Raw genomic sequence first — 15,180 nt, 5'->3', positions numbered from 1 at the left:
CCTGAGAAGATGGAGAACTTACTCAGATCGTAGAAATTCTAAAATTGCAAAAACTCGGGTGGAAGTCTTTAAAGAATACAAAGTGTGGTCATATTCTGTAACACAGGAATCTACGTATACACAACATGCAGATAGAAAGAACGAGAAGCTGGTCCAAGTGTATCTTTCTCTAGCAAGTAACCCTTAACTGTTAGCCTCAGTATAGAGCTAATTAATGGAAAATAGTTACTGTTTGGTTTCTTTTAATGACTCATTTTCATGTAGGCACTTGTGATGGGCAGAGCAGGATTGAAACACTACACTGTAATTTTCCCACATTCACTGATCTGATGACTCACTATAATTTTAATTTAGACTTGATTATTAAAATGTCAAACTTCCATTATTATCCCAATCGAAACTTGTTTGTGTCCCCAATGAACGACGACCACACAGCCTGGTTTGTGACAAGTATGTTTACTGAACAAGTAAGACTAAAAATGTGTTCCCTTGGAAACCTCCAACAGTCCGATTACACAGTTTGACTCATACAAATAAACAATCCATGTGGAAAAAATGTTAATTGCCCACGACAAAAGAATAAAACCAACTAAAATAACCAAAACTAAATATACCACAATGTCAAATGGAGGACAAAGAAAGAATAAATACATGTAAAAGGTTAAAGGTAAAAAAAAAAAAATCAACTCAGGACATCTTGGATGTGTTTTCTGACAGGTAAGACGACAGGCTTGGAGTTGGTTAAGAAATTATACCATTTTCTTTTAGAAACAAAGGCAATCAGCTGTAAATGCAAACCATTATTACGACAAACCCACTCAGTCAATGAAACACACTCGATACAAAGCTAATCTTTTGGTTTTTTTTTTTTCAGTGCACCTAATAATGACCAGCAGCAGTATGTGATTATTTTTAACAAACTCCTGAATATCATAGCACTGTTCAACAGCACCCTCCACATTCTACTGAGTTCTCTTTAGCTTCTGGACCAACCCCACAAATCATCAAAAGTTACAGCCTATAAATGATTAAAAACACCAACAGCTCATCTGGAAAACTGTTGTGGTCCGGTTTTTTTTTTTTTCTCAAAACCAAAACTGCCCTCCCACATTTTATAATTTGGTTAATAAAAGCACAGTTAGAACACTAAAGTGACATGACTAAAAACGATCTTGGTGGATGACAGTTTAGTGTAAACATGACAAACTAAATGCTGACTGAGGTTTTGTGAGAAAAGCGAGAATAAGAGTGAGTGAGTGGTCCTCATCAGCGTAGCAACAGTAAAAGCTGTGTTCCCATGACTCATCTTCATCGTGGTCTTCACATTCCCTCTTAGGCCTTCTCCTTGGACTGATAGTATTCTTTTAACACAGCCCAGGCCTTTGGTGCCATAAAACCATTGGGAGGATTTTCTCCTTCACGGGCCATCCGACGCATGCGTGTGCCTGAGATGAAATCATAATCTTGATGGCTACAAATGAAGCACAAAGATAAGAGACCATGTGTGTGTAAATGCATTTCAACTGTGGAACAAAGTGCTGAACAAAAGCCTGACTAAAATGAATCAACAAATCTATCTGCAGTTTAGGGATCAGAATGGGAAGCCGACAAATGAGCATTAATCATGATCCTGTCCCTTAAAATGGGACTGTTTACAAAGAGATTAACTGCCACACTTTCATCCTTTAAAAAGCCATTTAGGGCATCTGTACTTTAATTGAGTACTTATTTTTTGGCAACTTTTTACTTTTTAAAAATAAGCTAGTTACTTATAAGAACTTGGAAGATGACGTCAAGATGTTTTTCTGTTAAGGTAGGTCCCTTTGTCTTTGAGTGTCTCAAAATAAAATGTATTATTGTGGCTATTAGTTTTATGGTTAACATTTTCCAGTTTTTAAAAATGTTTAACTCAAAGCTGCTCTGGGTTTAATTCAGGATTTGCATTCTTTTTTTTCCTTAAAAAAACAAATTGTATTTACTGTATTATGAGGTAACAGATTTAACTTGTTTCCATGTATCAGTTTTCTACAAGTTCTTAAAAAAAATATATATATATATATATATATATATATATATATATATATATGGAACTTGCTGGTTTAAAACCCTTTTTTACTTAAGTAAATTTAGTAGCATGTTTTTTTTTTTTTTTTTACTTTTATTCAAGTAAGGGAGCAAATTCACTACATTTACCAGAGTCATTGTTTATTCCAGCATCTATACTTTTATTTTATTTGAGTAGTGAAGACTCTGTCTTTTCAATTCCGCCACAACATTCATACAGTACATTTAAATTGTGTATGTCCAATAATAAGAAACTTTCATTTTCCACCATCTTCCCTCCTGCCCACTTTAACCCACATTAACATTATACAAACACACAAACACAAACAAAAAAGGAGGCACCTATAATCCCATTCGTAGGTTGTAACAATTTTAAAAGTACATATATAAGAAAAGCTGTAAATATTCAATTGTTGTGCCATTTTATTTGGTTTGGTGGTGACGACAGATAAATATCAGCAGCCTTCTAAATACATGTTTGTTACAAATAAAGTTGAAGAAAAAAAATAAAGATATAGCTATAATAATAATAAAAAAAAGTACCAAAACAGCTTATTTTGTAGAGAATCATAGCAACTGCATTTGCATCAATAGGTACTCATGTTGGTAGTCAGTATCACAAATACAGTATTAATAATAATAAAATATTTTACTGATATGTGCATAAAAAAAACATTTTAACAGGTGGTTTAAGTGTGTGAGTGAATCAGTGAACTTCCACCTCAGAAATATTGCCAAACTCCGACCATTTCTCATCATCCAAGATGCAGACAAAGTCATCCACGCCTTTGTCCCCTCCAGGCTGGACAACTGCAACACACTTCTCATTGGGATCCCAAGCAAGAGCCTTCAAAAGCTCTAATATGTCCAAAACAGCACAGGATCCTGATGAGTGCGTACATTTGATCATATTACTCCAATCCTGAAATCCCTTCACTGGCTTCCCTTTCAATACAGAATCAATATAAAATATCCTGTCTTACACACAAGTACATTCATGGCAAAGCCCCATCCTATCTGAAAGAACTCTTAACCCCCCAAACCAGCTCCAGACGCCTCCAGTCCAGCAACTTAAACTGCCCCCTCACACCCAAGCCGCGACTTCTGCTCATCCATACCCCACCTCTGGAACATTCTCCCAGACCACATCAAAACCCCACAGACAGTTGAATCCTTCAAAAAACAACTCAAAACCTTCCTCTTCCATAGAGCATTCTCCTCCTAACAGACAATTTTGGACATTTCATTTTGCAAAAACACATTTGAAGTCTCCCAAACGTATTTGGAAAAATGTGTTATGGTCCGATGAAACCAAGGTTGAACTTTTTGGCCATAATTCCAAAAGGTATATTTGGTGAAAAAACACCACCAAAAGAACACCATACCTACAGTGATGCATGGTGGTGGCAGCATCATGCTTTGGGGCTGTTTTCTTCAGCTGGAACTGGGGCCTTAGTCAGGGTGGAGGGAATTATGAACAGTTCCAAATACCAGGCAGTGTTGGCACAAAACCTTCGGGTTTCTGTTAGAAAGCTGAAGAGGAACTTTATCTTTCAACACGACAATGACCCTAAGCACACAGCCAAATCAACAAAAGAATGGCTTCACCAGAATAAGATTGAGGTTTTGGAATGGCCCAGGCAGAGTCCAGACCTGAATCTGATTGAACATCTGTGGGGTGATCTGACGAGAGCTGTGCACAGGAGATGCCCTCCCAATATGTCAGATTTGGAGGGGTTTTGTCAAGAAAAGTGGGCAAATTTTGCCTCATCAACATGTGCCACACTGATAGACTCTTACCCAAAAACACTGAGTGCCGTAATAAAAGCCAAAGGTGCTGCAACAAAGTAATATTTTAAGGGTGTTTATATTTATGCAACCATGTTATCTTAAGTTTTTTCTTTTTTTTTCCCCTTTAAAGGTTTGTTTTTCAATTGCATTGTACAGGTTATAGGTCACATTAAAGGTGAAATAAGTTATGAAATGATATATCTTGGTGTAATTTTTTTACATCACAAAAACCTGGCAATTGAACAGGGGTGTGTAGACTTTTTATATCCACTGTAAATCGAGGAAAAGAGATTAAAGTACTTTTTTTTAAAAAAAGCAGTAAAATCGGGAACAGCAGCTGCAAAATCCACCACTGGTTCCAAGTCCTCAAACTTGCTGTTTGGACATCCCTGATAAAAAGTAAATACATGTTTGGCCCAAAACTTAAAAATGTGCACAAGTTACTGATACATAGTTTCAAACACAATGGTGTTACCCTCCTCTGTTGGTTTGATACACATTTTACTGACAATGAAAATAATGACAGTTTGAGAAAAATAGAGAAAAACACTTTCAGAGAAAAATTTCAAAACTAATGGATGTTAAAACCTTAACATATGTAAAATATGTAAAAAAAAAAAAGGATAAAGAAAAACATTTGAATCTTTTTGATATAACAGTTATTTACCGTAGATACATAGAATTATTTGTATTGTTTAATTGTTAATCTCTAGTAAATTTTAGGAGTAAATCTTAGCTTTGTTTCATTTCCATTGAACCCATGGCTTGAATTCTAAACCAGATCTTAGCCTGACTAGCTTTTTAGAGCCGACAAGATCAGGCTTATTTAAGGTAAATTAATAAATAAATACATTATATTAAATCAGATTATTCCAGAATTCAAATGTGAAGTAATGATGCGGTTACAGTTACACATACATACATTCCTTATATCAAAAGACATTTACAGTCAAAACATTCATTAAGGGCTGGGCGATTTGGCCTAAAAAAAATTTTTCCCAATTTTTTAAAGAAAAATTTGAGTTTCGATTTGATTCTTTTTTCAATGCACTTAAAAATGACTGCAGACATCAGATATATTGTCAAAAGTGCAACTTTATTGCTGTGATTGTCCTCAGGAGTTAAAATGCATAAAACAATCCCTAAATAAAAAGTAAATGAGGTTCTGTCATTCAACTATTTCAAGCTTTAACCCAGGTTTAAGCAAAAGTGCAACAGTAACTTCACAGTAGCTTACATTTTCTGATGAAGAAATTAGATAACTACATATTTTATAACATATAACATAGCTTTGGGTAAATTCTTTAAATATTATTTTTATGAAGTGTCAAATTAGAAATGGTTCGCTGTGATCCAAGTCCTTATGCATTAGAGGAAAACTGAGGGGTTTCACCGTAAAGCTATACATTATTGTTTTAGGTCAAATCTGATTTAAGGAAATCAAATGCTCTAAATCTATGTAAATTACCTTTTTTATATAGCATTTAAAACGCAAAAAAGTTAAAAGAAAAATAATTTATTTTTAAAATCTACAACTTATTCTATAAAGTGGATATAAAAAAAAGATATTGTAAAACTTATGGATTTTCCTCAAATGACCATAAATCTTGAGGCTAAAATGCTGGTAAACTGTTTTACATTATTTAAGCAGTCTTCATAATTTTTCTAATTTAATGCTTATTGTTAATTTCTCCAAGCATGTTTTTTTTCAGATAACATTTTTGTCTCAAGATGTTTTTCTCGTAAAATGTCGCATTGAATAGGACGTTTTTTTTTTTTTCTTCAGCTTTCCAACAAATTGACTTTTAATATAACTGACATTGTTGACATTTAATGCAACACAGAGCTCTTCCATCAAAATGAAATCAACAGATGTTATGTCGATTCAAAGCCAAGAAATGCTCAGTAATGTTGGTAATATTTTAAATTGTTGTACTATTACATACTGTGCACCATCACTTAGAGAAGAACAGGATGTCCCTGATCAACAGCTCACTTTGCACTTCCCAATCCAAATATGCATTATGGAAAACAAAGCTAATCTTTTGATTAGTCTGAGCAGATTTTGTTTTAACATTGCTGGCTGAGCATAGACATAGTTGCATAACCTAAAATGAAGGCGGCTGAAATGGACCTGAAGGGAGGGGGGTGAAGAAATGATGGCATGATTTTTGTTGCTAGTAATCATGTGCTGGATCCATATACAGGCTTTAATTAGCGGCAGGTTTCTGTAATTTTGAACTACATCAAAGCTCACACTGCTCCACAAAGCCTTTTAACTCCATAAGAAAGAAAAACAGCCATTGTTATTATTGGCTTGGCATTGGACTCGGCTACGAAAAGAAAAAGAATAGAGGAAATGGAGGAAAGGGGCTTTTTGTCAATAAGACAAGCATAATGGAAAATTAATTTAGAAAAATGTTATTCTTGTTTAGGGTGCTCAACTGGTCTAAACATGGGGTATTACCGTGGACTTTAAATAGAATATACAGTAACTAACCACTGCCAGTAAAATCTGCCCCCTGCATATAATGACTGTAATAAGCAAACATTAACACTAGGAGAGCAAAGTGAGGCCTGCTTTAAAAAAACACAAGGATGTAATAGGGCCACACAATTTTGGGGGGTAAAAAAACAAAAAAACAAAACATATATACAGTATGTACATGGAGACAATGGCGTGAAAAGCGAAAACTATGCCATAATAGAGCCCTAGTGATGTGGGATTTTAGGGCCTATGCAGATATTGGGGTTTTAAAAAGCCGATATTCAAAGGATCAGCTGATATTTGATATATCGGCCTATATATGAATTAAAACATTGATATACACAGGGTATAGAGTACATGAACACAAATACTTACAATACCTAAAATATGATTCAAGACAAAGAAGCAAAACACTAATAAACATAAATCAGGAACTTTAATAAGTACCACTAGCTGTGTTAACATTACCCTTGGAAATGCGTAAAATCTAAATAGCGCAATAAAAACGTAATAGAAACGCCTGAACTTTGAAAAAACACTCAAATATCGCATAAAAGTTTTTACGCTTTCATGAGGAGGAATTTCAGACGTTTCGATATTGAAATGTGTCGCAAAAGCGCTATGGAAACACTTTCTCCACAAAAACACGTCACAGGACGTGAGGTACATGATCACATGACCACTTCTCACTGAGAAAACATGCAAACGACACTTTGTGGCGGGGGATAATAACCCCTCAGGTCCAACATAGTGGCCATAAATTAAATAATTTACTCGGCATGTCAATAAAAGATAAACATTGCGCCTTGGAAGGTTATGGTAAATTCTTCATTCATTCACACATACTCCTCTTGAATGTTGGGATGTTTTCACGGACATGCGTCTAGGCTAAAAATAAAAAAAATGCCTAGATTATGGGCATTGCTCCTGGAGCAGTTAAGACACGCCCAGTCACCCTCCCACAGCAGCACACATCTGGGCTGTGCACAAAAACCATACGGACACCGGGAAACCAACTCACGCACCTCATAACTCACAGTTTGTGACCCACAATGGTGCTGACGTCAGAGAATCTTGTTCTCAGCAATAGTAAAATTCAATTGTAATAGCTGGGTTTCAACCTATAGAGGGCAGTTACGCTGATATTTTACAACAAAATTTGACCAAATTTAAATACTTTGAGTGTTGGGCTAAGCTCAATCAACAACACTACTAAATACCCAAATACATATGTATTCAGTAGAAAACAGTGTGTTTGGGGTTTAGTTACTCTAAGTGTTGTGCAGTGTGGCTGAATCGCTGATGCTTTTCTACTGAGAACAGTGTAAACAGGTTGCTGATTTTGGTTGAGGCTGGCTGCTTTCAAGCGCATCTGTGGAGTCACGCTGGTGGGTGCGTGTTAGCCTAAGACACATTCCTTCCACTCTCAGTTGTTGAAGTAAACGACTCCTCCCTTCACATTTTCTAACAGCAGCTCTTTGCAAACTTAGCAGCGAACTCTTGTCTGACATTGGATGGATCCAAATGGAAACGGTTTCTGCAGATGAGCTGTTGTGGAGACACACGACTCTATAACAACAGAAGAGCTGCACACACAATAACATTTAGCACCACACTGTTCCGTCTAGTAAAAAACCACAACCCCAGCCAAATAAACTGCAAAGCTCACTGTCACCCAGGTGTATAAAAACCAGGGACGTAAGCACGAAGCAGCTTAGTATGAATGGCCAATTAGTTAAACTAAACCCAACCAGCCAGTATATTTGGCTGCCACCACTGAGTCTGATTCTGCTGTTAAGACGTTTTCCTGTTAAGACTTTTTCTCTGTCGACTGTCACCTATGATCACTCATGTAGAAATTCAACGTTTTTTTTTAATTTCCATATACCGGTAATACTGCTAAGGGATCCATGTTGTATTTGCCACAATAGAAATAAAACCTAGCCCTGATGAAGACCATGCTTGGTCGAAACATGTTGGCTTTTTAATGATTTGGCCATTAAAAAAAAGGTTTTTTAGTATCTCCTTCCTCATTTTAATTTTTTACATTTTGGAGTGCTTAGTTTCCCCATTTTTTTGGACACATTTCTTCCCCCTGTATTTCCAAGAGCACCCAAAACTGCTATACCTTATTCACTTTGAGCAGCCAGTCATCCCCTTGCCTTTGTTCTTCATAAATAAAACCTAGTTAAACTTAAATTATTACTGTCATATCAGCAGTGTTTGAAGAATATTTGATTTTTGTGAAACGATATATTTGTGCGTTGTTAATATGCTGATGACTGTACACCTGTGAGATGCAAACCAAGAAGTACGGTACTTACTTTTGTGGCTCGTAAAAGTCCATCGCCCCTTTGACCGTGTTATAAGCAGCAACTTTGAAGGGTACGATCTCCAAGGTGATAAGGCCTGGTGCCATGGTGAGGACCTTGGCTCCATGACTGGGCTCGTACAGGTCCTTTCCTGTCTCAGGGTGAGGCATACCTGCAGGATCCCGACCCACTATATAGAAATTGGCCCCGGCTACCATCCGAGCTCTGCAGTGCCACTGGACCTGAGGGCAGGAGCAGAGAGAGGAGCTACAACTGTGAAGCACAAACTACTCCACCTGTCACAGTCATTAATAGAAGGTGGGTCTTCAAAGCCAGATTGCAAAATGTTAACTGAGATATAAGAAACTTGCATCATTGTTTTTTTTACCAAAAAGACTCAATACATAAATTATACATTATTGTTTTAAGTAATCATTAGGTATCAATTAGTGATAGACCGATACATCTGCCTTGTTCTTGTTCTACATCACCTGTTTTTAATATTTGTTAAATATTTTTTACTTCCAATAATTTCAATAAATGTTAAATTTTTAAAAATTGAGACTCGTACCATTTATCATCATCATTGTGTAATTTTTACGAAGTAAATTGAGGGACCAAAAGTACTATCGGCTCCAAATATCGGCTTAAGAAAATTGGCAGTCCGTATCAGTCATCGGATAAGGCTGATGGAAAAAAAAAAATCGATATCGGCCCTAAAAATCCATATCGGTCCATCTCTAGTATCAATGGGCTGTAATGATCCTTGCCTTGGTTGCCAACTGCCGTAAAACTACACAAAAAAATTAGGTATCAAGATTCTCAATTATGAGAATTAAGATTTTAAAAGACTTTGCTTTCCCTGCTTCTAATGGATGAATAGTAGCTGGTGGTTATGTGTTGCAAAAAAAAAAAAGTTTCAACATGAGTTGAAAATAACTTTTTTGGTTTTTTGCGAAAAGAAAAAAAAAAGATTTAGATTTTTTTCAGCTGGGAGACAAGTTTTATTTTCTTCTTTACTTGTTGACTTACAAAAAAACAGATTCTTTTTTTAAATTACTATAAAACTGTCTCCAAGTTTCAGACAGAAAACACATGAACCTATTGCCCTTTGACTCAAACGAAATATTAAACTTCAGTCAGCGTGCAATGGTATATCTCTGAACTAAGCTTTTTTTTGTGAGGCAGGTTCTTTTTGACAGAAAGGTTCATATCAGCATGATCAGCTGTGAGTCTGGTTCTGCTTTCAATCACAATGGCCCCTATTTAAAGAAGCGCAGCCCGCACGGATCAGTCAGCCAGCTCACATGGACGAACATACGTATCGACTGTGGGGCTGAGTTGCGGACCCTTGGTACCCAGCTCTGTGTTGTATTGAGTACAGCGTGGGGTGAGAGTGTGCATGTGATGTTTGTGCTCATCTTTAGTACTTGGCGTGACTCAGCTGCGCAGCTTGGGGACCGGTGCCTACCCAGAGCAAGTTGATGCCCAGAATGTTAAATCAAGCAATAATCACTTCTTTGTCTTTCTTAAATCATCTTACCTCATTCACTTCTGCAGCCAGGCTGCACTTTGAGATTTTCCACAGGCTGCTGCAGCATAAATCTGACAGGTAATAGTTCTACCTGCCTGTTAACCATAAGAGTGTCTTCCACATGTGATGAACTTAATAATACAACTCTAGAAATGTCATTTTGATTCTGAACATTCTGAAACCTGTTTATGCAGATGAACACTAGCATTGTGTCTGTGATCTGCACTGGACTCTGCCTGAGGTATAGAACTCCTTCTTCCATGGAGCAAAGCCTGTGTCCTTATCCCTTACCGTAGCGCACGGTGTCGTGCTTTCCTTTCATTCCTACTTCCTAATCCCGCTCATTTTGATTAGCTCCGCATGGCGGCAAATCCCAAAATATACAACAGAAATGACAGCAATCGCATGCAATGGATTTCAGTTCTTGGTAACGATGGACATTAAGAAGAACAAGTATCACTACATCTCTAGTTATAAAAATGTTAAGTAACTCCTTTTGGGATCCAGTCAGCATTATTTCTATTGTTGCCTGTAATACCTACACAAAACCCCTTGATGACTGAGATGCACTGAGAGCATCTACCATATGGAACACATGATTGTTGCTGATTATCGGTGAAACTTTAAACCTACAGTTGCAGGCTGGGTTCATCAACACAGAACAGTCTTCCATAAAGTAGATGGCAGAGGCAATTCGTTTTATGGGAATCCCTGCTCTCATTCAGTATTACAAAGTAAGTTTGTTGTATAATATCCAACAGAATGCAATCTGCTCCCAATAAGTTGTGGCTTTGCTTTTCTATTATCCTAAGTGAATGATTAAAGGATTTCCAGTTTACATGGCAACACCCAACCACACGAGAGAGTGTGTTGAAGACAAGGATACACACTGACGGCAAGGAGCGTTGAGGCTTTTTTTCTGCCATAACTCACCAAGCATTCAGAAACCATCCAACAATATGATGGCATTCTTTCCACCAAATTTGTTTCAGTCACTTTGACTTTCAGACATTTATTTGTTCTCTATTACATTTTAAAATAAACACAAAGATTCAATTCAGTTGTTTGAAGAAACCTCAAATATTTCATTTTAAGTGAAACATTTTTGATAGATTTTACCTCAGTTGGCCCCGCATACATCATGGGTGAGGGGAAAATAGCAACAATTGTGCTTTCTGGATTCAAGACCCGCTCTTCCAGCACAGCAGCATGCTGCTTCATCCTCCAAGGCAGCGGAACATCGTCGTCTTTGGTCCAGCCCCCCAGTGGGTGGAGCAGCAGCACAGGTCGGCGGTAGCCTCGCTCAATGAGACGCTTGTGTGTGTCCTGCATGAGCAGAGCGTGGCCATTGTGGACTGGGTTACGGAGCTGGAAGGCAAAAACCGCATCTAAGAAGAAAAAAAAATGAATTTAAAACATTGTTTAGTAGGAAATAAACACATGTACGACGTGCAACTATTTAAAACAATAAGGCCACAGTATCCCAAACAGATAGCAAATGGGCCTCATTGGAATTTTCCTGGATGAAATTTCCCCTCTTATCTGGAAGGTTTCTTTAGGTTAAGATGTTCAGTTCAGAGCTAACCTTGTGGTTAGACTACCCTAGTTGGGCTTGTGCATATGAAGGAAAGGTGACTGTAATTGCTTGGAAGTTTCCTTAGAAGAACATTTCATCTTGTACCAAGATTCCTGCGTATGAACAAGCTACCCTCCTCCAGTTCAAAAACTTCCAAATCTATAACCGGTATTTGTTTTTATCAAAGCAAACATCTTATCTTATTCACTCAGACACACGTCCCGCACACGAGGCACGTCTCATCCGTCCTGTGTGCTGTGCATGTCCTATTGCATTAACTTTTCCAACAACTTCCGAAGCTCAATTTTGAACATTTGGTTCAGGGAGATGTACAGAAGCTGTGCCTGTTCAGTTTTTCCACTTGTGATGATATTCAGTACTACACATTTACAGCTACTTTCACTGGACAAATGTGTGCTGACGTGCTAAATAATCCACACGAAGCGCTCTGCCTTATTTTGTCCGCATCCTCAAAGTTGAATGAATAAAATAAAGATGGATACGTCAAAAAATACAGGACACAATATTTAATGACCCTTGAGACATGGGTGATATGCTTTTAAAGTTGCTGTTATTGGTTTTTTCAGGTTGTGAAACCAATAATGTACCACTAGAAATGAACAAAAGATTGGAACAAAGGAGACTGTCTCAGTTCCCTCCATCTGTTTTTCACACCCATTTGAAACTGCTTTTCTCTAGGCAGAAATTTGAACGAGAATGTCCTCAAGAAACTGCTCCATTTTTTTTTTTAAATCATTGTCTTTTATTTTTGTAATGTACTGCAAACTTCTGGTGGCCTAAAGTCTCTAAAGTAAGAGTCCGTGCATTCGTTACAATATGAGACAGGATGAGCACAGTCACTTTAATAACACATGTTTTCTTTTGGGTGAATGAGTTTCCATCTGTGTGCTGCAGGGTTCTTTTTTCACTTGCCTCCATACCTGCATTCATTTCTTTAAACTTCTGCTTAAGCTCAGTGGGTGTAAGCCGATACTGGTCCAGTCCATCGTTCCAGTATATTCTGTCCAGAACCTGCAAGTCCCCCCCAACCAGCCAGTCCCCACTTTCCATCACCATCTGAAAGGGGAAATCACATGGCTGTGACAGTGAGCAATCATGTTAGAAGAAGAATAACACTAACTTTAGACACTGGGGTCCTTAAAAATGTCACAGGGCTTGAAACAGGCCAGAACTAATTTCAATAAACCCTCAGTGTTATTAACCAGCAACAACAGTGACACAGCAGCATAAATTAACTCTGTCATACGGGAATTTCTCCATCTGATCAAATATGCTAGCTTCATTTCAGTAACAGTGCTGATTAAGTTTGTAACTTTCCACCCGCAAATGTCATGAGCTCATGAGTACAGAGGAAAGACAATTTTCCCACATGTGAATCTTCCCTTGTTAACTGAGCTCTTCAGAGTAACAGCTAGCATTTCAATATCCTCAGCATACCTTCAGTGGCATTTACCGGGACTAGACTGTGGCTGGAGTTCATAAAAACATTAGAATGTAGTAGGTTTGGGCGGTAATAATGTAATACCGTATACCGCAGTGTCATAAAAATGCAACAGTATTAGTTTCAATAGTCATTTAAAAAAAAAAATGTAATGCACTTACATAGTAGATAAGGATTACATATTAAAAATAATTTATTTAATGCCTAAACATGATTCTATGTGTTAAGTCAGTGTTGAATTGGTTGTCGTTGGGTGACAGCGCGGAGGCGAGCGTGAGAGACAGAGGCTGCGTTCACAATGCAAGCCTTAATGCTCAATTTCCGATTTTTTATTTGTCCGTTCACATTACCATTTAAAATGTGACCTGTATCAGACTCCAGTATGAACTGTATGTAGCTCCAATCTGACCCGCATGCGCATTGTCGCGTTTGTCTTTTTGTGCAGTGCAGCCGGAGAATGAATGAGCAGGTGCAGAGGAGGACGAGGAGAAAGAAAAAGAGAGACAAATATATATAATTTTTTTTTGAGCAGAGCGTCCTTTCTGCAGGGATTGAGCTTTGATCACCATAATTCTTTGATCTGTCTGTAATACTAACATGAGCCTGACTAGTAAACGGTGTGATTTGTCAGAGAAAAAACCCTTTGGTTGTGCTGTGTATGAGCCACAGACGGCGAGATGGAATGGGATGAGAAGAGCGTTCACTCCCTACTCCAGAAATGATCGTGGTGACGTGACTAAAGCACATATAAGACCTATCTGATCTGAATTTAAGACAATTTAATACTTTTTAAGGCCTTTTATTTAAAATATATATTTAAGACTTCCTAAGGCTCTTTAAGGACCTGCGGTCATCCCGAAGTCAACAGTTTGGTGACGCTGCCTGAGCCTTACGAAATCATTTTTAATTAGTCACAGTAATACCGTATACCTCAGTAAAATAGGGAGGCGGTATAAGGGTATCAAAATTTGGATACCGCCCAAGCCTAGAACGTAGGAAGGTTCTTTTTTAAAAAAAAAAAAAAAAAAAAAGACAGATTTCCCAAAATGACACATTGTCCCACTTGCAAAAGGGCTTGAAAATACTACAAGAACACTAGACAGTGTACAAAAGAAGAAGCAGAACAAACCCCATCTGTGTCACTTCTATTAGTCATCAAACAATTTATCCACTGAATACTCGCAGATTTTCATATTCCGTAAACAGATTAATTTTAGTTTGGTCTGGCAAAAGACGAACCAAAAGGCTGTCAACAACAGAGGTGTCTTTGTGATTTGATCATTAACCACGGCTCTGTGTTGTGGGAAGTTTTCCCGATCCCTTTGGGAGCCATTTTCCCACACAGCAGTTCTATTCACTGGAGGAAGAACAGGAATTATGATAAAAGCTTCACTGACTTTTCTTCTTTTTTAAAAAACTGACAGCAATGGCTCGTAAATTTTTTTCACTGAAAATTATTTGGAGGGAAGTATTTACATTATTGAAACAAAGCAGGATTGTGTTTACGTTGCACATTTTTACCATCTTTAGTGGCCTTCCAAGACTTCAGACGAGAAAAAGGGACTGGCCAAATAAACAGCCAATACACCATCGTTTCCGCCAAAGGGGGCTGCTGTCTGGCAGATTGATAAACAGGAAAAAGGGAATTTACTACATGTTATATGCAGTGTCTCTCTTCTGGCTGAAGCAGACAGGATAAAAAGGTTGTGGCTATTGGAGCAGAGGTGCTGACAGACTACCTCCAGACCGGGGAAGTTTAAGCTACACTTGAGTATACATTTACACACTCTTTAATGAGTAAGACCTTAATCAGAGGGGGCTGAGCACACACACATTAGGTCGGAGTGGATGAGGAATGACAGTTGTGAGAGTACAGCTTATGAGGCATGTGTGCACACAAGCTTTCTCTGAGGCATCAAGATGTTGACACTAAACAGTTATGGTTCCAATTTC

General features: G+C 37.7%; 1 protein-coding gene across 1 annotated transcript in view; it reads right to left on the bottom strand.

Annotated features, from left to right (window-relative positions):
* Positions 1 to 437: 437 nt before the first annotated feature.
* papss1 (3'-phosphoadenosine 5'-phosphosulfate synthase 1) overlaps positions 438 to 15,180 on the bottom strand; it is a 37,575-nt gene continuing 22,832 nt past the window's right edge. Inside the window, exons 9-12 of the mRNA XM_028447943.1 lie at positions 12,707 to 12,842; positions 11,309 to 11,577; positions 8,668 to 8,897; positions 438 to 1,471 (exon numbers count right to left, since the gene is read on the bottom strand). Coding sequence (XP_028303744.1) covers positions 1,333 to 1,471; positions 8,668 to 8,897; positions 11,309 to 11,577; positions 12,707 to 12,842 — 774 coding nt within the window. The 3' untranslated portion in view covers positions 438 to 1,332. The remainder of the gene's footprint in view (positions 1,472 to 8,667; positions 8,898 to 11,308; positions 11,578 to 12,706; positions 12,843 to 15,180) is intronic.

This window comes from Gouania willdenowi, chromosome 1 (assembly GCF_900634775.1).
Source record: "Gouania willdenowi chromosome 1, fGouWil2.1, whole genome shotgun sequence".
Classification (NCBI taxonomy): domain Eukaryota; kingdom Metazoa; phylum Chordata; class Actinopteri; order Blenniiformes; family Gobiesocidae; genus Gouania; species Gouania willdenowi.
The sequence above is the reverse complement of the archived record's forward strand: the minus strand, read 5'-3'. Positions and strand labels throughout refer to the sequence as shown.